The sequence below is a fragment of the Nannospalax galili genome, unplaced genomic scaffold (assembly GCF_000622305.1).
Source record: "Nannospalax galili isolate Female #2095 unplaced genomic scaffold, S.galili_v1.0 scaffold510, whole genome shotgun sequence".
In the NCBI taxonomy this organism is placed as follows: Eukaryota; Metazoa; Chordata; class Mammalia; order Rodentia; family Spalacidae; genus Nannospalax; species Nannospalax galili.
The window spans coordinates 1340904-1365003 of NW_008329677.1; the positions used below are offsets into that span (position 1 = coordinate 1340904).

The following is a 24100-nucleotide window of genomic DNA, read 5'->3' on the forward strand; positions in this document are numbered from 1 at the left end:
GGAGCACTTGCGGCTCACAGGAGGGGCGGGGCGCCCACGCGCTCACAGCCTGCCCACTTACTCCGTTTTGGGAAGACAGAGTAATCTGATTGGAGGTCACCTGGCGGTGCATCCTGGGACTTGTAGTACAGCGCAGCTTAAGCACTCTCCTTCGTGGTTCTTCTTGCAGACTCGGAGCTTGCCGCGCACCCCCTCGAGTTCTGAGCTATTGGGCGACTGTGTCGCAAGGCAGTCCGGGTAGCGCGCGTGTGTCGCTCTCCAGGGACCGTCCGGCGCTTCCCGAAGGGCGGGGCGGTGGTTTCCGAGTCGACACCGCCTTCCTGCCCCGCCCCTCGCGCGCCTGGCCCGCCCCTCCTTCCTGGAGCGTCTGCCTCAGCTGAAGCGGCGCGGCTGCCGCGAGCCTGGCGGCCAGTGGCTGGAGCGACACGCGCGGGCCCCGACCCTATGCGGTGACTCGTGCGGCGCAGGCACCTCCTGCCCCGCCGGCGGGGCCCGGGCTTCCTGCAGCGGGATGTTCTCCCGTAGGAGCCACGGGGATGTGAGGAAGTCCACGCAGAAGGTGCTGGACCCCAAGAAAGACGTGCTGACCCGCCTGAAGCACCTGCGGGCGCTGCTGGGTGAGGCGCGCGGGGCGCTGGGCGCCGGCTGGGGGTCACCTGCTTGGGGAGGGCGCCGCTCCCAGGCCGAGCCTGAGATCAGGCGAGAGTGCCTGGCGGGGTCGCAGGCCGGGATGCTGCGGCGGGGCTGGGGTGATGGGCGCCAGACCTGTGCTAGCCCAGGTCGGGACCCTGGAGGCATTGTTCCGGAAGGCGGCAGCCTGGCCCTGGGCACTGCCCTGTCGCTCCGAGTGCAAACTTAGCCGAGATTCTCAGTGGGTGCCTAGCCTCGGGTAATCTCGAGGCCGGGCATAGAGGTGGCTGTCTCCTGTCCTCCCCAGGAAATAAATACACCAAACCCAACTGGCGCGCGCGTGTGCAAACACACACACACACACACACGCCCACGCAGGCACACGCAGTCTCCCCCTCCCATTTTTAAAATTAAAATTTTGATTCTTGACAACTTAGGTTAGACGAAGACCCCAAGTGGTCTCACTACAGAAGTTGAACTTGCCATCTGTCTCACCCTCTCCTTTTAAAATTTTAGAATGAGTACTCAAATAGGCTAATTACACGTGATCCCTTAGCCGTCATTTCTCTTCCCCTGCCCCGTTCTTCTTTAGATTTTATTTTTTGGTTGGAGAGGTGTCTGGCTGACAGTTTACTTGTGTCCTTGGTGTGAAGAGGGCTCTGCTTGTTGGGAGGAATGTGTGCTTTCTTGGGTTCAAGGAGGCTGCTTCTCCCATATTACCACGGCTGCATGCTTACTTCCCTTTTTGTGGCTTACTGGGTGGAGGTTATGAGCCCAGGTGGGCCTGGAATTGACTCTTGATGAGGGGTGAGGTGCCGTGTGCCCGTGTGTATACCCCCCCCCCCTCACGCGGGTGTGAAGTGTCTACAAGGTTTCCTGTTACTTGCTGCTGGCTAGGTTGCTGGTATTGCTTTATCTGTGTATCTCTCTATATCTATTTATGTATCTATGTATCTATTCTTAACTTTTAAAATGGAAACATCTTTGCCTGTCTATAGACAGACTTGTTTGTACTGGGGACCAAGGAAAGGACACCTTATGTTTCTTCGACATGCCTTTTACTGTTAAAACGTTAAAAAAAAAAAACAAAAAGCAAAAAACCTACCTAGTTTTAAAGCACTTGTCACTTGAGAAAATAGGGCCTAAAAGAATTTATTTTATAGGTAAAATATCTTGTTCATGAGATTGAAAGTTGCTAGTTCTCTTTATATTGTGTAAACTACCTGGGGGTGAGGGGTGGGTGGGAGTGGTGGTGAGGAACACCAAGCCAGTCAACAAGGCAACCAAAGAACCAACAAAAATCTGTAACTCAAAGCCACCACCTCCACCACCAAAAACAAACCCCCCCAAACCAGATTTTTCCTTACTATCTCGGAATCCTGGAGATTACACTTATTTGTTCAGTTCATAATGAAATGTAAATCAGCTGCTATTAGAGGGATTAGTTTCTAGACTTTTGAAAGCAGAATGTGGCATTCTTGGTAAATTGAACTTTCTACTTCCTGTAGTGAAATGCTTGGGCACACAGGTTGCTTTGTGTTGGATTCTTAGTAGTGATTGATTAACAACCTTCTGCAGGGGCATTTTTGATAAAGCAGAATTGAGCAGTATTTTAAGGCATTTGATACTTTGAGACTTTTTCTGTGCTAAAGAATTTAAACCTTTGTTCTGTCCAACTCTGCAAGATTAAGTTGGCTACATTTTAAAAAAACAGAAAACCTAGATCAGACTAGTTTCTTAGAGATACACTGTCCATTGTTACCATTTTGAGAGTGGATACTTTTCCAAGTCTGGGTAATTATAGTTTCTCCCTTAAAGTATGTGTTTTATTACAGCTGCAAGTGGCAGGGACCAGCTGGGAACCCAGGGTAGTGGCATCATCTTTTAAGATTTTAGTTTTAAAAATTATCTGCATATGTATGTGTCTGTATGTGCTCCTGAGTGCAGTGTCTGTGGAGGCCAGAGAGGGCTTTGGATCCCCTGGAGCTGTAGTTACAGGCCTTCCTGTGTGGGTGTTGGGGACCAACTCATGTCCTCTGTAAGAGCAGCCAGTGCTCTTAAGCACTGAACATCTCTCCAGCCTGCATCACTTTTATATGTGGAAAGAAAAAATAACAGCTTTATTATCACTTGAAGGTAAAATGCATATTTAAAGTGCTCTAACTTAGAGAACTTCTTTGATAATTGTTAGTACTTTTATTGTTGATGGGAACCATTGTTTGAGGATGATCGCCTCCTTTGTTTATTACTGAGACTGAGGACCCTTGCCCAGAATCCTGTGTAAGTTGGTGGTTAGAGGACAGTAGCCTGACAAGCAAAGGCTGAGGTAGTCTGGGGACCAGATCAGAGAGAATCCTGCCTGCCTGAGCTGGAAGCTCTCATCCTGAAGGTGACAAGTTTGTGTGGAGACTTTTTAGCAGGTCACTAGATAAGGCTTGAGAATTGCCCATCTTCCAGCAAGGCCATGAGAATGGGTTGGGAGGTGGGGGGGTTCCCCTGAGGGGGCTGTGGCAGTAATGGAACAGACAGACAAATGGAGTGTTTGATGTAAACACTGAGGTGAAGGCAGTGGAGGGTCAGTGTTATAGAGAGCAGAGCAGCAGGAACTAGAGATTCCTCAAGTGCAGAGGGTTGCCGGTGCTGGCTGAAGAGTGATTAATATGAAGAGATTTGGGATCAGAGACTAACACAGGCCAAGTCAGGGGCTAACACTTTGACCTCAGACTTATAATCAAGAGGGAAAACAGTGTCTCACAAATACTCTGTATACTGACAGAAAAAAACAAAACAAAACATTTCTTCTTGCTTTAAATAGGGACAAGTTCACTTACAGTTTTTGATGTTACTCTACTTTTATTGATTGTATTTTATTTGTGTGTGTGTGTGTGTGTGTGTGTGTTATACATACATTTGTGTGTGGGTATGTGTGCCTGTGCATGCACACATGACTCAGAGGAGGACATTAGGTGACCTGCTCTGTCACTATCTGTCTTATTCCCTTGAGTTTAAGACAGGGTTTCTCAGTGAATTTGGAGCTAGACTGGTAGCCAAGAAGCCTTAGGGATCTTCCTGTCTCCATCCTTCCAACCCCAGCCAACACTGGAATTTCAGGTTTGTGGGCGAGCACTCCCAGCTTTTTATGTGGGAGCTGGGGATTTGAACTTGGGTCCTCATACTTGTGTAGCAAGCACTTTTATCCACTGAGCCATCTCCCAGGCCCCTTACATTTATTTATTTATTTGCATTCTTCATGTTTTGTTCCTATCACTTTTTTTTGGTTGTCATTTGTCAACATTATATACTGATCCAGCTTACTAGTTCCTGGGTGGTTACCTTTTTTTTCTTTTCTTATGTCTCTTCTTTTGAAACAAGAGTCTCACTACATAGCCTGGGCTGGCCTCAAACTTTGCATCTTCCTTTCTTGCTGAGTTTTGGGATTACAGGTGTGTATGCTATCATGCTGTTTTTTCATTTCCCTTTTCCCTTCCCCTCTGTTTCCTCTTTCCCTCCCCTCCCCCTTCCTCTCCCCCTCTTCTCTCTGATAACAGTAACTTCTCTCTGCCCATCACTCACTTTGGTCAGATTGCTGGGCTTGAGTGTGCTTATGGTTTGATTTCACAGTACTTTCCTAAGTGTTGCTCCATCACTTCTGCCACCAGCAGGGCTGAGACTCCCCTTTTACTTTAGTCTGACTAGCAACAGACACCTTTTGATAATTTGATAATTGGCAGTGGTCATTTGGGATAATGGGAGTGTCGTGGGCAAAGCTAGAGAGGTGGGAGGGGATCCTGGCTAATGATGGAGGATGATGGGCTTGGTATACTACAGGTTATGTGTGAGAAAAGGGAGATCCAAGTGGAATGCCTGGAAGGAGGTTGTGATACATGGGGCCTGGACCTTAATGAGAGGATAGAAAGCTAGGTTAATGCTATTATTATGATGATTTCATTGACTCTTTCCATAACTGCAATGAAGGTAGTGTTTCAGCCCTCAATCCACAGAAGAGGTGCAGTTAACTAATTGTCTACCAATTCCCAGCCTACAACTAGAACTGCTATTCATGTTTGTAAAGCTGACCAGCCTGGTTATATAGGCCTTTAATCTCAGCTACTCAGGAGGCTAGGGCAGAATTGAAAGTTCACAGTCTGTCTGGGCTACAAGGTGAGTTCAAGGCCAGCCTGAACAACTTAGATGCTTTAAAAATAAATAAGTAAATAAAATAAAAAGCTAATGCTATGCTTCTGCTATCCAATTCAGAAGGATATATTTACACATCAGAAAAGGTGTTTACCCACTAGTGTGAATGTTAACATAAAAACAAAACTCTAGCAGTTTTTGCCTGTCTGGCAAAAATGTTGCTATGGCATTTGTAGCTCGGTCTCTTTCTGGTCTGTTTCAGGGGGACTTGGGGAGATCCTGTATGACTTGAGCCCTTCTCTGTCTTATCCTTTGTTCATCTCTCTGTGCCTAAGTGAGATTTTGCATAGACATTAACTCTCTCCCAGAAAAAAGCTGGGGGGGGGTATAATTTTAGTTTCTGCAGTTCTGTTTTGATTTCTGTTAGTTGACCAATTTAAAGCAAAGTGATTTTGTCATAATGTTCCCATTGCTAAGTTTTCATCAGTCACTGATATTTTATATCTGTAACCTCTGGAATGTAAAATGAGCTTTGGACCCTTAGGTGACCCTTGCTTCTAAGACTTGAGGTTGTCTAGAGTGAGAAAGGTCAGCCCAGGGTCAGATCATGATGACTGGAAAGGATTGATTGCCTTCCAATTTTCATTCCAAGAAAGATTACTGATAGACTCAGAATATTTTCACATAAATATTTACAATCTGGATTTTTTTTTTTTGTAAGAAATTTACTCCTGGGAAAGTATAAGTGCGTCTCTGAGGTGTTTACAGTACTGATCTTTGGTCTCCAAACAGAGTCTAGTATGTGCAACTGTAGAGAATTGTGTATTTTTTTTTAAAAAGTTGATTTTAAAAAAGCAATTAATTCCATTTAAACTTTAAAATTATTTTTGAAAATAAAATTACTATGCTGTAAAATTAAGAATAATTAATATGTAAATGTAGTAAACAACTGTTTTATCCTTGAGATCTAAAAAATCCAATTTGGGACTTTGTTTAGTGTGTGGATATGTGGACATTTGTGTGCATGTCTGCTGTGTATTCAGAGCTTAGTAAGGTACAAGCTGAGACTTAGGGTTCAGAAGGAGAAACAGATGTTTATACAATGAAATTTCCAGGTGGGGTTTTGAGCTATAGAGTAGAATGGGAAGGAACCATAGAGATGGTCATAGTTGAGAGAGGAGCTGTGGCAAGGCCTCCTGGAGGTGTCTGCATTGCTATCTGAAGGTCAGAGCTGAGCTGGGGTTTGAAGGATGGGTAAGGGACTTCGTCAGGTGGACAAGGAGGGGACAAGGGCATTGTGGTAGGCAGAACTTTATGAAGATAATTCTATAAGGCACCAGAGAGTTAAGCTCACAGTAGGGTCTAAGACTGCCAGCCTCTCCTGAGATTTGAAACCTAGATTCTGGGAGAGAGGGCAGACTCCATCCCTTTGCATGTAAGCTCTGAGGAGGTAGCCTCATGGTATGGAGCACATATGCCTAAAAGTGATCTCACACTCAGGGAAGCCTAGTAGAGATGGGGATGAGGGGGAGAAGTGGGCCCCGTGTGAGCTGTGGGATCAGCCCTGTGCCAGCTCTACTCTTGAGCTGCCTAGTTGCAGGAGTTGGTCATATTCTGCATTAGCTTTAGGTAACTTGGGCCATATATCTGGGCCTTGCAACTGAAAGAATACCAGGTAATGTCCCAGGAAGAGAGATTCCAGATTGAGGATGGTTGGGGGGTGGGCAGGAGGGAAAGGTAATGATTTTTTAAATATTTTTTTAAGAACTGGGGGGAATTTGAGTTGGTAATAGAGAAAGGAGAATTGAAGAAACAGTGTGGAGGGATGATAATGGAAAGGTGTGATCTGCAGTAGGATGGGGGAAGGAGGGCTAGAGAGATGGCTCAGTGGCTATTGCTGCACAAGTGTGAGGACCTGAGTTCAAATCCTCAGCACCCACATAAAAAGCCCTTAGTGGGGGCGGGGATGCAGGAGAATCTCTGGGATTGCTGGCCACCAGCCTAGATCCAGGTTCAGTGAGAGATACTACCTCAGGAGAATAAAGCAAGGAATGATAGAGCAGGATACCCAGTATCCTCTTCTCTTCTGCCTTCCAAGCAAGTGTGCAGGTATACCCGCGCACATAGAGTAGAAAGAGGCAGTCAAAAGCACTTGACAGGAGGATGCCTCTTCCTCTGAGTGGGGTGCTGGATAAAGAGATGTGGAGGGAGCACTTGTGCCATACTGTCTTCTCTGGAGGTGAAGTCACTGCTGAGCTGGTATGGTGAGAGGAACTTGGTATGTCATGCTCCCTCTTCCGTGCCATGTATCCCCTCAAAATAAGGAAACACGGCAGTATGTTAGGCTTCCTTCTGTTCTTTGAGGAATGAAAAGGCATTTAGCCAGAAAGGAGAAGAGCTGTGTAAAATGAGCCTAGTTGAATAGGGCAGATGTCACATTGCCAGCTTTGCCACACAGTGCCCACGTGCCCTAGGGTGGCTGTGAGGTGGGCCTCTGTTGTGGGAGTGGATCTCTGCAGGCTGTGACTGATGTGTGAGGGTCATTGTGGGTATTGCCTTTGTGCCTTTTGTATGACAACCCCACGTGCTGATAGCTATGTTCAGGCAGTACTTGTCCATAATATCTTCTGTTCTCAAGTCAATCACAGTGCTACCTCAGGCAAGGCTCTTACTGATCATGAAAGGCTTAATAAGTATCAGTTTGTGAATTTATTTTAGATACTCTGCAGTGCAAGCTAATTTTACCTAGTTACAGCCTCCCAGATTCTCTGTTCATAATTCAAATAGTTTTTTCAGGTGAGGGGCGTCTACTACCAACGCTTGGGTATTGAGGATTTGATAAAACTGAAAATCACAGAAATTATATCTTTTAAAGAATTTATCTCATAGAGATACTGTCTTATAAACCTTTTGTGTCTTTGATACTGTTTAGAAACAGCCTCCATCTAGAAGATACTGAACACTATTTAAAAAGTACTTGTAATCTCTAACAGTAAACATGTACTTTGATTTTGCTATTAGAGTTGTGGTTTAGTTTTAAAAATCTATTTTGACAAAATCAAGGAGCCCGTTTGATTTTAACCTTGGCTTTCTTCCAAGGACATGTGGTGCTGGTGACTGACTTGTGTCCCACTGTGGGGGCCCTGAGAATGCACTGCTATAGCTCCTACTGCAGTGTGATTGACTGGCAGCCTTCTAAATCCACCAGTTTCCAGCCAAAGGTGAACTTTGCTCAGACTAGTCTCAGCTGATTACTAAACCCTGCTTGTTTCTGATGTCCCAGATGCCTCTGAAGGGCAGCTTTGGCTTGAGGCACCCCTTGGTCTGGCCAAGACCTTCTGGAACCATGTTGCCGAGACACCTGCTCAGCCTCATCTTTTTCCCTCTTCTCTAGGGGTTAGACCTGCACAGTAGATTGAAGCCTTCTGCCTTCCCCAGGTTTCCTCCTTTGTCTTCCAAGTAATTTCCCCAATAAATCTCTCATGTGTTCAATTACATCTTGGTATCTACTTTGCAGAGAACCCAAACCAAGGCACCTTCTCTTTTCCTGTGATGTATCCATCCTACTGTCTAGAATTCTGGGACACAACACATTACCACTTCATGGGAACTTGCTATGTCCTCTTCTCCTGAAATTACTTTTCCGCAGAATTCCCATAGTATTTGTACCTCTCCTTTGACATTTATGATCTTTTCCTCTATATTATGCTTATTGTGTTCTGCCTTATCTTCCCCACTAAATGGTAAGTTCAAGGTGAACATGGCAGCTCCTTGCTCATCTTGATGCCTCTTGATGATGTATTTTTTATTTAGAAGAATAATATTTGGGGCCAGTGAAGATGACTCAGTGGTTAAGAGTGTATATTGCTCTTACAGAGGACTCAAGCTGGGTTTCCAGCACCCATACTAAGCAGCTTATATATAACCTCCTGTAACTCCAGCTCCAGGGGATCTGACATTTCTGCCCTCCATGGGCACCTGCACTCATGTGCACCCTAATACACATAATTACAATGAATAAAAATACATTTTAAAAATAATAAGAGATATTTGGTACTATAAGTTCTGCATGCTTTCATTGTATTAACTCACTTAATGCTCCCAGATGAAATAGAGCATATCATTTAGCCCAATTTACAGAGCAGGTAAAGAAAGGATAAGCACCTTATCTAAAGTTATATAGCTGGAAGCATCTAAACCCCAGGCAGCTGAGTTGAGAGTCCCCTATTCATTTAGCAACTCCATGTCCATCACCAGCTGTGTGGCAGGCAGTGTGTGCAGCATTAGAAATGACAAGATTTGCAGTCTAGGTTTGAATAAGCAACTAAAAAAGTAATAATTCAGAATATCTAGAAGTAAATTGGGAAGTAGTTCGCCATCCATGTGGATTTTTTAAAATTCAGAGAGACTTCCTCTCTCAAAGACTGTTTTTACTAGTTAGAAGCTCCCAGCATTTATGATTTAAGACCATGAGTTAAGGATGACTGTCCCTTCCAAAGAGCTTTGTTTCCCCTTGCATTCAGGCATTTATCATCAGACCTTGGTGTCCAAGGGAATAGATGCAAGAAAGGACTACTTCTGTGCACAAAAGAGATGTCAATATGGTTAAGTCTTGGTGAGGGGCAGCAAGGACTGGCATGGGTGGCACTTAAGGTAAGTACTCTAGGGAACCTCTCATGGACACAAAATTGGACAAGTATTATTGTCAGATTTTAAATTTAACAAAAACCCAAACTGACACTTCCCCCTTGCCCTTAAGGATCTTTTCAAGGATTATTTATTTATTTATTTATTTGCAATGAAATACTTAATACTATTTGAAGCCTGTATAGAAGAGAGAACTAAAAAACAAAATCTTTTAAGAATTAGATGAGTGTATTTCTGTCTGGTTATACTTGTGGTATAAACCTCTGTATTCTGTGAACTCTGTCTGATCAGATGGGGTATGTTTGGGCCAGTTAGGTGTGTGATACTAGAGTTTGCACTGAACTCTGAAGTGGTGGCAGAATGTCTGTGTATCTGCCTCAGCATGTGCCCTTAGGTATCATATTGCAAATAGTTAACTTTGGAACGAATATTCTGTCTCTTTTTTGTGCTCTTAAAATAAACACATACCCAAATAGACACATCACATTAAACTCTAATCAAAAGTAAATAATGAAGTGGAAAAACATCAGATTTGTAAAAGGAGTAGTTATATCTTCAATATATAACAACTCCTATAAAAGTATATTTACCAATTAGCAAAATTGCTGTGTTCCCCCCCACTCCATAACATATTGTATTGGGTCTCTAATACATTTTTGATAGGATTGTAATTTTTTATACTTTTTTGGAAAATAATTTGTTATTATGTGTCAGTGATCTTTAAAAATGTACATATCATTTGGTCCAATTTTCTCTTTTAGTAAATTATAATTGGTATATCCAAAGGCCATTCTGTTAAGAAGTGCATTGCCACATTGTTTGCATATTTAATTTGTTTATTGAAGTGAAATTCACATCATATTAAATTAACCAATTTAAAGTAAACATTAGTTCAGTGTCATTTAGCACTCTTGCACTGTTGTACAATCACTACCTTTAGCTCCAAAACTTGTTTATCATTCAGCAAAGGACCGCTGTAACCATTAAGCATTTACCTGACCAACTACTTCTGTGTGTGTTTAGCTTGACAGCTTTTTGGTTTTTCTTTTTTTTTTTTTTTTTTGGTCTTTTTGAGACAGGGTCTCTCCCAAGTTGGCCTGGAACTCACTAAATAGATCTAGCCCTGAAGTCACAGAGATCTGCCTGCATCTGCGTCTGGAGTGCTGGGATTAAAGCTTATGCCACTACACCCGGCCAGCCTGACAGGTTTTAAAAAAAAAATCTTTTTTAGTTGAATTTTTGCAATTTTCTTTTTTGGTCTTTTTGAGACAGGGTTTCCCTATAGCCCCAGCTAGCCTGGAACTCACTATGTAGACTAGGCTGGCCTTCAACTCACAGATATCCACCTGCCTCTGCCTCCTGAGTGCTGGGATCAAAGGTGTATGCCACTACACCCAGCTAATTTTTGCAATTTTCATACAACATATTTTGATGGTATTTAGATCCCCTCTCTTATCTGTATCTCCCTGTACTCCCCCCTCCCCCGCTCAATTTAATGTACTCTATATGGTCTATAGAAATCTAATTAATATCTCCAAATCTGACAGATTTAAACATTTTTGTTGTTGCTCTTAGCTCTGGGCTTGGTGGTACGTGCCTTTAATCCCAGCACTTGGAGGCAGAGGCAGGCAGATCTCTTGTGAGGCTGAGGCCAGTCTGGTCTACATAGTGAATTCTAGGCCAGCTGGAGTTAACAGGGAGACTTTTTTTTACTTTATTCTTCTTCTCCACCAGAAGATGTGTTCAGCATTTGTACTAGTCAAGACCTTTGTGTGCTGGTACCACATACCAGTACCGGCTTAAACCTACTCAAGCAAAAAGGGATCTCACATGTCACTAAATAGTGTCAGGACATATTTGACCTCAGATAGGGCTGCCTCCTGGGATATGAATGGCTTCAGGGCATTCACCCACTCACACTGTTCTCCTTGTCATCTCTGTTAGTGGCATAGTCCTTTCCACTCTTGGTTCTGAATTTATTTTGGTTTTCTATGCTTTTGTTTTGTTCTCAGGCCAACTCTCTAGGCACAGGAGAGATGATTGATGGCTATCTCCTCAGCTAGTGAGTCATGAGGAGTGCAGCCTCTCCCTGGGGGCCCACCCACTGCCTGAGAACTTCTCTGATTGGCTCTGCTTGGGTCCTGTGCCAATCATAGGTCAGACTGATGAAAAGCCCTGTATCAGGATAATCAGGGTTCTGTACCTAGAGATGAAACCTCACTCTGGCTCCCATGTTTCTGAGAAAGTGGTTCTGGAAGACATTCTCTCACTGGCAGCATCTCTGCCTGTGCCTGTTTACATCACACCACTGTTCATTGGCTTTTGTGCTAATAATCCCAAATCATTGAAAAATCATTAGTTGATACTATAAATTCTACTTAAAGACAGCAGAAGTTGGGACTGGAGAGATGGCTCAGTGGTTAAGAACACTGGTTGTTCTTGGAGAAGACCGTGTTCGAATCCCAGCACCCACATGGCAGCTAACAACTGTCTGTAACTCCAGTTCCAGGGGATCCAACAGCCTCTTCTGTCCTCCATGGGCATTGCACAACATGGGTGCTCTCACTTACATGCAGGCAATACACGCATATACATAAAATAAAAATAATAAATAAAATATTGAAAAAAAAGACAGCAGAAGTTATGTTTGAGAATTATTTACTTAATTTGAAGGGAGTAAAGTGTGTTTTTTTGATCCTCTACTATACTTTTTATTTCATTTTTAATTTTTTTGTGTGTTTTTTTGGCCCTGTAGCCCCAGCAGGCCTGGAACTCACTATGTAGACCAGGCTGGCCTTGAACTCAAGGAGATCCACCTGCCTCTGTCTCCCAAGTGCTGGGATTAAAGGCGTATACCACCATGCCCCAAAACATGGATTTTTTTTGAACAAATAAAATTGAACACTCTGTCTAGAGTAGTTTGTCTCCATTGTTTCTTAAGTCATTCAACAGAGTGCCTGGTGTTCACAAATGAAGGCCCAACCTCATGGAACAATAGACAGGTAATAAGCAAATTACAGACAAATTTGTAATATAATTTTAGATATTGATAATAGAAAATGGAGCTTGATAAGGGTATGTGTACATGCTTGTCTAGGTATTGAGGTCAGGAGACAACCTTGTGAAGAGCTTTGACCCAAGGCCTAGTTAGAGGTAGCAGCTTTGTGATTATTTTAGGGAATAATACTCCAAGCAAAGGAATAGTAAGTGCAAAGGCTTTGTCCTAGTTTGTTTCTCCATTGCTGTGACAAAAAACTCTGACCACTACTAATTTGGGGAGGAAAGGGTTTATTTGACTTACATCTCCTGAGTCATAGTTCATCAAAGAGCCCAAAGTAGGAACTCAGGGTAGGAACCTGGAGGCAGGAGCTGAAGCACAGGCCATGGAGGGATGCTGCTTGCTCCTCTGGCCTCCGTTCAACCTGCTTTCTTGTACGGCATATGCCCACCTGCCCAGGGGTGGCACCAACCACAGTGGGCTGGACCCTCTCATATCACTCAATAATCAAGAAGATGCCCCACAGACATGGCCACAGGCCGGTCCAATGGAGACAATTCCCCAAATAAGGTTCCCTCAACTCAGGTATGTCAAGTTGACACTAAAGCTATCCAGCACAGGCTTCAAGTCATAAATGGCTTGGAACCTGACCTATAGTCAACAACGTTAGAGGAGAGAAGAAGGAACAGAGGAAAGGAATGGGGTAGGAGAAGGGAGCAAAGGGTAGGGCCAGGTAGGGGGAAGATAAGATAGGGATCCTAGGGGCTCAAAGAACAGAGAGTTGAAGCTTAGGTCTGAGGGGATTGCTGTGGTCCCTGTTTGGGTCATAGACTTGCTTGAGTAGTCTACCAGAGACTGACCTTCTGGCTATGAGCTCTTTCTTTCTTTCTTTCTTTCTTTCTTTCTTTCTTTCTTTCTTTCTTTCTTTTTCTTTCTTTCTTTCTTTCTTTCTTTTTCTTCCTTCCTTTCTCTCTCTCTGTCTCTGTCTCTGTCTCTGTCTCTGTCTCTCTTTTTTTAACAAAGCTTTCTTTGACTTACTTCATGAAAGGTCAGATCTTTTGCCCTAAACCGAGCCATGCTGGAGACAAAAACGAAGAGAGAGAAAGGATCAGTACTGAGAAGTGCGTGGGGGTAGAAGCTGTGGCATATATACATGTGGGTGAAGATAGGGGACATGCAGAGTCTGTGTCCCTCCTTTCTTTGCAGGAACAGTGATGGAGAGGCAGGTTAGGAGTACTGTAGCCAAGCGACAGGAAAGTTAGAGTCCAGTGGACCATGTGCTGCAGCCCACACAGTGGACTGAACTAGTAATTGAGTAATAGACAAAAGGCAGCCACTTAGAAAATACCCCAGATATGGTTAAAAAGGAGATAGGCCATTGAAAAAGACTGAGCACAGGAAAATGTTTGTGGGTCAGTACAATGATGATGCATCTGTATAAAGGATGGCAAAAGGTAGCAGACATTGAGGAGTGGCCCCATGTATCCAGCCAATTTTGGACCTATCTGTATTTTACATGTTTTTTAAAGGACCTGAGAGAATCTTGATCTTTGCTTTAGTGTTAATTGAAAATGTGGTTTTTATGAAACAGAGTTGATAACTGAATGTTGTGTCTTTCTCAGATGGATGACTGTGGTTGAGACAGGGGTTGTTGCCAAAGAGTTGACAGAGGCACAGAAGTTCCTGAGCCCTCAGCCTGCACATGCTGTGTTTTCTTCTGATCACCTTTGTACACTTTCAGCAGCTGCAGTAACTTAAACCCCTGAAGTCCTTCAGAGAAAATGTTAGCCCATCCCAGCAAATCAATAAAAGCTTGTCTGGTCCTTTGGAGAGCAGCTTAACTTGGTCTCCTCTTTGGTCAGTGCCTACTCCCTTTGCTCAAGGCACTGTTTAAAGTCTTGCCTCTGTGCCACACACTTGTCTCCTTCCTGTTGTCTCCAGGCCACAGATCCAATCTGTAACATGGTGATTCAAAATCAGATGGCCAGAGGTTAGATGTAGGAGGGGGGATCTTAAGGTAGATTTTCAGAGCCCTGGCTTCTGAGATTAGACCATCTCATTAGCACCTTTACAGTGTGCTATTAATAAGACTGTGCTCTGGCAGTTGATCAGGTCAGTGATGAGTTTAAGCAGAGTTGACTCATGTGAATGGATGGACAGAGGCAATTTCTTCTTGCCTAATTCTGTTATTTTTTTCTGTACTTTTCAGTGATGTCTAGAGACACACAGCTTTTACTAAGCACAATGAATCTCCTTTAAACAGTTAGATCATTACAAGGCATTATATACAAGGTATGCTATTCCAAAGGTGCAGTTCAGATGTTGGACAGGAAATTTATTTATATTTTATTTTATTTATTTTTATTTTATGTATTTGAGTGTTTTTGCCTGCATGTATTTAAGTGTGCCCATGTGTGCAATGCCTGCAGAGGCCAGAGGAGGGCGTTGGGATCCCTTGGAACTGGAGTTGTCATGTGAGTATTGGGAACAAAACCCTTCAGGGCAGCCAGTGCTCCTAACTGCTGAGCCTTCTCTAGGGCCACTGAGGACAGGAAATTTAAATTATTTGCTGTTTTTTTTTTTTGTTTTTTTTTTTAAGGCAGCATCTCAGAATGCAGCCCTAGCTGGCCTGCAGCTGGTTATGTAGATCAGGCTGGCCTCAAACTCACAGAGATCCATTTGTTTCTGTCTAAAGTGCTGCATCTAGAGGCATGTGCCACCATGTCCATCCTATTTGTTCCTGTTTGTTATTTTTAGAAAGCCCTATTCTTTTAGATTTTTTGTTTTGTTTTGTTTTTTGTTTTTGAGAAGAATCTCAGTATGTAACTCTGGCTGGTCTGGAACTTGATATGTAAACCAGGCTGGCCCTGGACTCACTGCCTCTGCCTCCTGAGTGCTGGGATTAAAGGCATGCAGCACCACACCTGCTCCTTTAGAGCTGAAAAGTAAGACAAATTTGGAGAATAGTGAGACCTTCTGTCCTTACTGCTGAGTTGCTAATTTCTTTTCTTTTGTGGTAGTCTGGCTTTGGAAAAAATTTCTTTCCTGATCACCTGGACCCATTTTTTCTTTCCCTGCTTTTTTGGGTTAAGTATATATTTTATATGGTTATTATAAAAATTTGAATAATATGAATAAAATTTAGTGTACAATAAGCTTTTGCAATCTGTGATCCCTTGACAGCCACTGTTAGTGTTTTGTTCTCTGAGCTTGCTCTCTTGCTTATGTGTGCTCTCTCCTATCTCTTGCTTTCACTTGCACTCCTGCATGTGCGTGCGCGCACAGCTGCTTCCCCCCAGTTTGTCTTTTATTTATGGTCCAACACTGTATTTTTCATAAAACAAGCCTTAGACATTTCTGTACATCAGTAAGGAAAGACTTACACTGTCCTACATAGCTGTGTTGTGCTTCACTGGGCTCATGTAGTAAGTTGTCTGCACTATCATTAGTACACTCTGTCAGCAGATTATATACCTGGGAGTGGCTCTCAGTGACCAGGACAAGGGTCTTTGGTTGCTGTATAAGGAATACAACTGGGGTAGCAGTGATTTAGGCTGCTGACGGGCAGAGACAGCATTATGATTTTCTAGAGGTAATGACAGTCCTTGGGGGGGAGGCCATTTGAATCTTTGCTAAATGAATTTCATAGAGAAGCCACCCTTTTAACCTGTCCAGGAGGAAGGTCATTATATTTACAAGCTGTCTCCAAGGTGATGACTCAGTGATTGCTTCACAAGTACAGACTTCACATCATCAGAAGCCACATAAAAACCAGGTAGGCATGGTGGCCACCTGTAGTCCCATACTCAGGAGACAGAGATTGGATCCTCAGAGCAAGCTTGCTTGCTGGATGAGCCAGAATCAGGGAATCAGTGAGCTCCAGGTTCAGTGAGAAATGCCTTCCTCAATAAATAATGTGGAGAGTGCTCAAGGAAGACACCTGACATAACTTTGGGTCTTCACACACATGTGCACATGCACCTGTATACATGAATACTCATAAATTACTTTCTAAGCCTTTTTTGGATTTAATAACAGGTCTGAGGCTTTATACTATATCTTGCCTGTGTTCTTTTGATTTTAAACAAAAAGCATGTTTCCAGGTGTGCTTCCCTGTACTCCTCTATTCTGTTTCTATAAGTGTGGACCTACTCAGCCCAGCTATGTGGGCTTCAGGCCTGGCATGAGCTGCCCTTTCTGAGCCTTCTTCCTACAGGCAGTAAGAACTGTACCTGCCTCCTGTCATCGCTAGAGGGTTAATTGAGTCACCCTATGCAGAGATATTTTATAGGCTATTATTATAATTGTTAATAATAGTTATTTAACATGACATTACTTGATGCCTCCCTCCACCCTCTTCACGACTTTTCTGTTTTCTTAGCTGTGAGTAGAGGGGAAGAGAAAACTGTTTAGTTCCTGCTTTAGCTATTTCATATCTATTTCTTAACCTTTTCCCTGGTGGTGGTTTAGACTCAGATATAAACGGTCCCCAATCCAGATTAAGAAAAGAATAAGCAAGTGTGCATTGGCTTAAAAGTTTGTGACAAAGTTTCAGTTGGTGCTGGTACTTGTTTCATATTGTCATTTTATTTTGACTGTCTATAAAAACACTTTTGGCTGCAAGTAACAGAAAACTAAAATATAAGCAAATAGTAAGGAATTTTCTTTTCCTATAATAAAAGGTTCCCATGGGGCACCCCACACTGAGCTAATTTAGCAGTTCTGTTATGTTGACAATCCAAGTTTCCTGCTTTTTTTGCTTTCTCATCCTCACTGTGGCAGTTTTGTTCTTAGCGGAGCAGAATGCCCACAGCCACCCAAAGAAAATGATACCCAGAGGCAGGAAGAAAACACTTCTTATGTCTCTTAAGAATCAGGAGTATTTTCTCAGCTATCTCTATCAGACCTTTCCTGTTTAAACAGGTCAGCATTGTGTTACAGGCTTTACCCATCATAATCACTGTCAAGGGTTATATGCTATCATAATTGGCTCAGTTACATCAGGCCCACCCCCTGAGGGTGGGGAATAGGCCAGCTTTCCCAGAGGTACAGCTCTGTGAAGAATAATATCTGAGAAAACTAATGCTCTGTTAGGAAGAGTGAGGGTCTGTTTGAAGGGGGTGGGTGAGGTTGAGGCAGCTGTGGGGAGCCAACAGTGTCTGCTCCTGGAAGCTCTTACAATCTGACATGCTATGGAGAATTCCTATGCAGATGAATTGCCAATTATGACAAGTTTTTGAATATGTATTTTTTTCCTAGGGAAAAATTTTTTTAAATAGTGTAACTAGGGTAACAGTACAGCATGACTATAATGCCTTATGTAAAAAATTAAACCATCAAAGAAGCCAAAAGATGAGTTTTATTTCCTGTAAAGAAGACTGTGTAGTTTAGGTCCTAACACATCTCCATTCCTTTTGATGTCCCAGGCTAGTGGAGCTTGGGCATAGGACACATGTGTTTTGGCTCGTGGCCATGGGAGCACTAAATGTTGGCCATTGGATTAACAGTATAGAACTCCTTACAGCTGGACCAGCAAAAGTCTGATTGGACAAGGTTCTTTCACTCAGTGGGTGGTCTAAAGTGTTTGTTTTGTTATACATTATAAAACACTATATTCAGAATTAATTTTTGTTTGTTTCTGAGACAGGGTCTTCCTGCATAGATCTGACTGGCCTGGTATTAATTCTGTACCCCAGGCTGGTCTTAAACTCGTGGCACACCTATTGCCTTGGCATCCCAAGTGCTGGGATTATAGGTATGCTATACCACTGCATTAAATGTTTAATGAAAAAAAATACTTCACACTTCTTTTTTAATTCTTTTTAAGATAAGCTCTCACTGTGTAGGGAACTCACTTTGTAGACCAGGATAGCCTTCAATTCGTAGAGAACTGCTTGCCTCTGTCTCCTGAATGTTGGGATTAAAGGCATGTGCCATCACACCTGGCTCACCCTCCCATCCCTTTTAAATTGAAGTTTTAAATTTAAATTAAAAAATTTTTAATTTGAATTTTATGAATTTCATACAATATATTTTGATCATATTTAGATCCTTTCCCATATCCCTACTCCCCTTAGTAGCCCCCCACCAAATTTCTTGTACTCTAATATATATAGATGTATATATATATATGTCAGGTTTGTTTCCCCAAATGCCTTTTGGTTTGGGCTCATCCACCGAAGCCTAGTCAGCCTACCAAGAGTCTCACCCTTAAATTAGACTGAATTTCTCCTTCCCAGCAGCCATCAGTTCCTCAGGTAGGGTTGGGGTTTCTTCCTCACTTCCCCAAGTCTATATAGGGATTTTGTCTGGCTTGAACCTCTTCAGCAATGATCCCTGAGCCACAGAAGTTTGATGTAGGTGTCCTATACAGGGGCAAACAGTCTGCAGCCTCTTATTCTCTGCATGTTGAAGTTGAAGGTCTCTGTATCAGTCACCATCTGCTGTATAAGAATGCTTCTCTGGTGAGAGTGAGAGAGGCTTTAATCAAGGCAGGTCTGGGAAAGCTCCCTGATCTGGGGGTCTACAAGAGTCCTGATAGAGCAGAGATGGAAGGCACAAGGAGGTGTGGGAAAGGCTCACACTTCTTTTAAACTTATTTTTTTTTTATTTATGTGTGTTTGTGTGTGAATGTATGTGCACATGTGTGTACAGGTACCTATGGAAGCCAGAAGAGGGTGTCACATTCTCTTTAACTGGAGTTAGAGGCAGTTATGAGCAGTCTGATATGAGTTCTGGGAACAACCTCTAATCCTTTATAAGAGCAGCAAATGCTTTTAACTGCTGAGCCATCTCTCTAGCTCCTAGTATAAAAAATAAAATAAAAAAAGAGTTTAAAAGCTTTTGTATCTAGCATATACCCTGGATTCAGATAAATGTTTTCAGCTGAATCAAGTATGAAACAGGATCGATTTTATTACATGACTGTGAAAGAAGAGATAGAAGGGCCCAGGAACAACAGAAGGGTTGGTAAAAAGACAAAAAGGGCTAGCAAGGTGGCTCAGTGGGTAAAACACCTGCTGTCAAGCCTGACAACCCAAATTTGATCCTTGGGACCCACATGGTGGGTAGAGAACCAACTTCTGCATGTATTCTGACTTCATTTACTGGCGGTGGTGGTGGTGGTGGTGGCGTACGGTGTATGTGTGCATGTGCACACGCCTCTTCCCCCCAATAAATAAAAATAAAACATTTTTTAAAAGAATGAGCAATGAGCTGGGCATGGTGGCGCATGCCTGTAGTCCCAGCACTTGGGAGGCAGAGACAGGCAGATTTTTGTGAGCTCAAGGTCTGCCTGGTCTACATAGTGAGTTCCAGGCCAGCTGGGGCTGCAGGGAGACCCTGTTTAAAAAGACCAAAAAAAAAAAAAAAAAAAAAAAAAAAAAAGAATGAGCAATGGAAACTAAATCAAGAAAGAAAGAAAGAAAGTGAGGACTTGAGTGACATCACAGATTGTGATAAAATAATAGATTCAAAATTTGATAAAGGACCTAGTAAGGCTGAGAGTTGCTGGGACCAGGTTTCCAGGAGTGGGAGGAAAGATCAGAAATGGCAGGTGGCAGGAGAATGAATCACTTGAAATTGAGACTTTGAAGTGGATAATAATCAGCAGATCTACGATCTGATGGTGTAGGTGGGTGGCAGAGGTGGAGTGCCTGACAGATTCATTAGGGATGAGGAAGGTAGGCATAATCCATGTAAATGTTGAAATCACCAATGATGAAGACAGAAAGCCAAGCCCTACAGTCTTTGGAGAGTGCCACTCCAGTGGATGGGGTCATTGGTCCATGACAGATGGTGTGTGCAGTAAAGGAGCTTTTTTTGTGTGTGTGAGAAGAAAAGGACCAGAATGGCCCAGAAATTGCAGTGTGTGTGTGAGGGCAGTGATGTTGTTGGGGGTAGGGGTTTGCAGTTCTGGCGTGAGAGCAGTGAGGGCACTCACTTCACCTAGCCAAATGCTGTGGTTGTTAAAGCCTTGCTTGGCAACTATAAGGGAAGCAGTATTCTTGGCATTTCCAGGTTTCAAATAGAACTGAAGGGAAAGAACTATTAGAAATGTAATGGAAGAGAGATTTGGTGAGCTATTGAATATAGTGGGTGGGCTAGTTGTGTTAGGGACCTGAGGTTAGATTTGTAGGTTTCCAGTGTTGTATATGCAGTTGATATCAGAAATGAGGGTCATGTGAGAAGCTTGGAGTTCTCAGGAGATAGATACAAACCTGAGTGTAAGCTTGATGTGTACCTCAGGGGGGGTCCGAGATTACAACTTCTGATGATAGGTCTTCTTACTGAGTGTGGTTGCTTAGACAGCTATGGTAGCCAGATAAGGGAGAAGGAATAGGTGTTTTACAGAGAGCTAGGAGGACCTCCTGTCACTCTGGTGGGTGGGATGGATTAAGAGAGGGACCAGAATTATCTTGAGTACATTATTGCTTAACATCTGAATAACTCAGGAAGTCATTCCATACAAAATGTGTCTAATGTCTAAACGTGGATGAGGACTGGAAGTATGGCATTACTTGAGAGGATTTTTTTGAAATGCGAAGTCTACATATGAGTAAAGTATACTTGTAAACAAACTTTGATCTTTTGGTTCTTAAAGGTTTGCAGAACTTCTATAAACAATCTTAGACTGAAAAAGATATTTTCAAAGAGATGAGAGGCAGCAGGGAGGACTAAGGGTGTGGGAAAGAGTGAAGTTGGGAGATTTGGTTTGTTTTTGATCTGACTCGGATGCTGGCAACTCAAGAATTATTGTTGGCATTTGGATTTGTGAGACAGAACCCTCAGTAGAAGTTAGAGACTTAGGGTCAGATTTGGGGGGACCTGCATCCTGAGCTGGAAGAAAAATCTGTAGGAGGGGTGGGCTCACTAGTAGAATCCTGTGTGTATTAGCTCTTCTTTTTGAAATTCATTGAAAATACTGTAAACAAGCCGGGTATGGTAACACATGACTAATCCCAGCACTTGGGAGGCAAAGTCAGGCGGATCTCTGTGAATTCAAGGTCAGCCTTGTCTATATAGTGAGTTTCAGGCCAGCTGGGGCTGCAGGGAGATCCTGTCTTAAAAAGACAAAAAAAAAAAGAAAAAAGAAAAAGCAAGCAAGCAAGAAAATACTGTAATCAAAGTTTTGTTTGTGATCCCTGCCAGTTTTACTTGCTTTGAGAGACAAAGGGAATTAGTAGGACTGAGGACATCTTTCAATTTTTAAAAACTGAAATTTCGGTTTTTTTGTGCTGAGGTTTAGGGGAGGTGGTGTAGTGAGTACAGTGCTTGCCTTTCAAATGTGAGGAGTCCTCAGAACTCACATAAAGTTGGGTGGGTTATTTATTGTAATCTCAGTGCTCCTAAGGTGAGGTCAAATGTAGACAGAGGGGAGTCTCTGGAAGCTTGCAGGCCTGCTAGCCTAGTGTGGGCATCAGTGACCAACTTTGAGAACTGATCTCAAGCAAAGTAGAAGGCCTTCCTTCTACCTCCACCTGAGGTTGTCCTCTGACTTCCACACATGTTCTATGGCCTATGTAGATACTACTACTCTCTCTCTCTTTCTCTCCACACTCACAAAAAGAAAAAAAAAAGTTATGCCTTAAGTTTTATGCTTATAGCAGGTATAACAGTCTTTCTGTGTAAGTAGGTATGGTGGAAACTCATCATCATAATTATCAAGCAATTTACTTATTAAAAAGTAAAAGATAAATTGATATAAATTCATTAAAAATATATAGTAACAAATAGAAGTTTTACTGTTGAACAGCTTTCAGATTTTATAATTCTTTCTAATCTATCAGAGACATATAATAGATGGTATATAAATATTGGATAATTTTACACAATGAATACTGTCAGTAGTTTAAGGGATGAACAGATGTTTAATGCTGTCATTATTTTGAAAGCATAACTTTTAGAAATTAGCTGTAAAGTAGATCTTTATTGCTTGTTACCCTGTTTTATTAATTTATTAGGGGTTTGGGATAGAAGCACTCATAACATCTGAGTTGGGAATATTTTTTGTCCAGTATTATAAGAAGTTTTGCTCTGATTTAAAAAATAGATTCATGGGGCTGGAGAGATGGCTCAGCAGTTAACCTTCAGCAATGTTTTCTTCTCTTGCTTAAGTTATCAGGCATCCACACATATGTAAATTCTGCTGATAATTTATTCATTGTGCTTTTATTCAGTGCCTGTGCTTTGATGCCCAGAGACCTGATACTGCACCTGAGACCAGCAGTAGGGAGGAGTCCTGTCCTTCTGGCTAGCTGACCTGGGGAGCTAAACAGAACTTAGGTAAAGGGCAGTGCCTCCTTCTCAGCCTCTCATGCCTGTGCTGTTCCTGGCATAGCCTTGACTACATCTCAGTTTTAGGTCTTGGTCACTATAGGGCTGGAGTTCTATGTGCTCCCTGCTTTGTGAATTTGTATTTTCATCTACATAAGGATTTTGTGTTTGTACATAAGCAGTATAGGAAATATGCAGTTTTTTAGTTTTATATTTTTGACTTTTTGAGACAAGGTCTTACTTTGTAGTCCAGGCTGGCCTGAAACTCACTATATATTTCAGACTGGCCTTGAATTTGGAGCAATCCTCTTGCCTCATCTTCCTGAATGCTGGCATTCAAGCGTCATCTACCACACTCAGCTAGTACAGGAAACATTTTTAAAGTTTTTATATGAAATCATTTTCAGGTGTGAGTTTCTCTAATAATAATGATGATGGTTAAAGTGTTGAATGGCCATTGAAGAACAACCATTCCTTGGATGCATCCTCCTGCCTTAAGCCGATTAACTACCAGGTCTGGAAAGGCTTCCTGGTATAGATTTTGTTTCCTGTCCCAGATAGCTTCTGGTGTTTACTCGCAGCTAGCACTTTCTGGCACTTGGCTGTATGCACAGGAGGTACTCAAATGTACCGACTGGTGTCACAATGAGTCCCTTCCTTACTTGGGCTATAGTAGGTCACTATTGACAGAAAGTTTGTGTGGATGGCAGGCTGTACTATTTGGATGAGTTTCCTGCTTTTCCTTCTTTACTTGAGGTGACACCCTTTATAGACTCCCTGGCCCTCACATCAGGAAAGTTGTTTTGCACTGTTTCTTCTTCACCAGCATTTCCAGTGTTTCATAATGAACCATCCTGACCTCAGCAGCTTCCGTGAGCCCGACATCAACAAACATCTATTTTCTACCTTCATGGTGTTGGGTCTGTTCTGCCTGGGGTGCTTCTTACTAAAGAATTTCTGGAGTTGGCGTCAGCTTCATGGGTTGGGTCCAGCTTTGCTCCTGTTTCCTCGTTTCTCTTGGCTTAACAACTACCTCAGGCTTTCCTAGCCAGCAGTGCTCTAAGCGCCTTTTACTGAAGCAAGCCAGGAGATCATCCTGGAACCACTGTGAATGGGCACCATTTAAAGGTGCAACTAGAGGAAAGAGTAGTCCATGACATCTTTACAAACCCTCAAGAGGAAAAGAGGCCATAGACCCACACAACTGCTTAAATGTGAAATGAGAGTCCTAGTAGCTTCTGAGTGGTAACTTATCACTAATGATATTTATTTTTGGCAAAAATTTCTGCCTTGTCTGGTTAGTCTATTGTACTTTGTTAATTTCCTTGTTCTCTCTCTCTCTCTCTCTCTCTCTCTCACACACACACACACACACACACACACATATTAAATTTAGATTTTGCATATGATTGA

The 24100-nt window shown here is 42.7% G+C and overlaps 1 protein-coding gene across 2 annotated transcripts in view; it reads left to right on the forward strand.

The window, feature by feature from the left end:
* The first annotated feature begins 388 nt into the window (after window positions 1-388).
* The window catches only part of Ralgapa2 (Ral GTPase activating protein catalytic alpha subunit 2), a 371371-nt gene continuing 347659 nt past the window's right edge, over window positions 389-24100 (forward strand). For both annotated transcript variants that reach the window (XM_029567609.1, XM_008841311.2), the window contains exon 1: window positions 389-617. In XM_029567609.1, the coding sequence (XP_029423469.1) occupies window positions 512-617 (106 nt within the window). In that variant the 5' untranslated portion in view covers window positions 389-511. The remainder of the gene's footprint in view (window positions 618-24100) is intronic.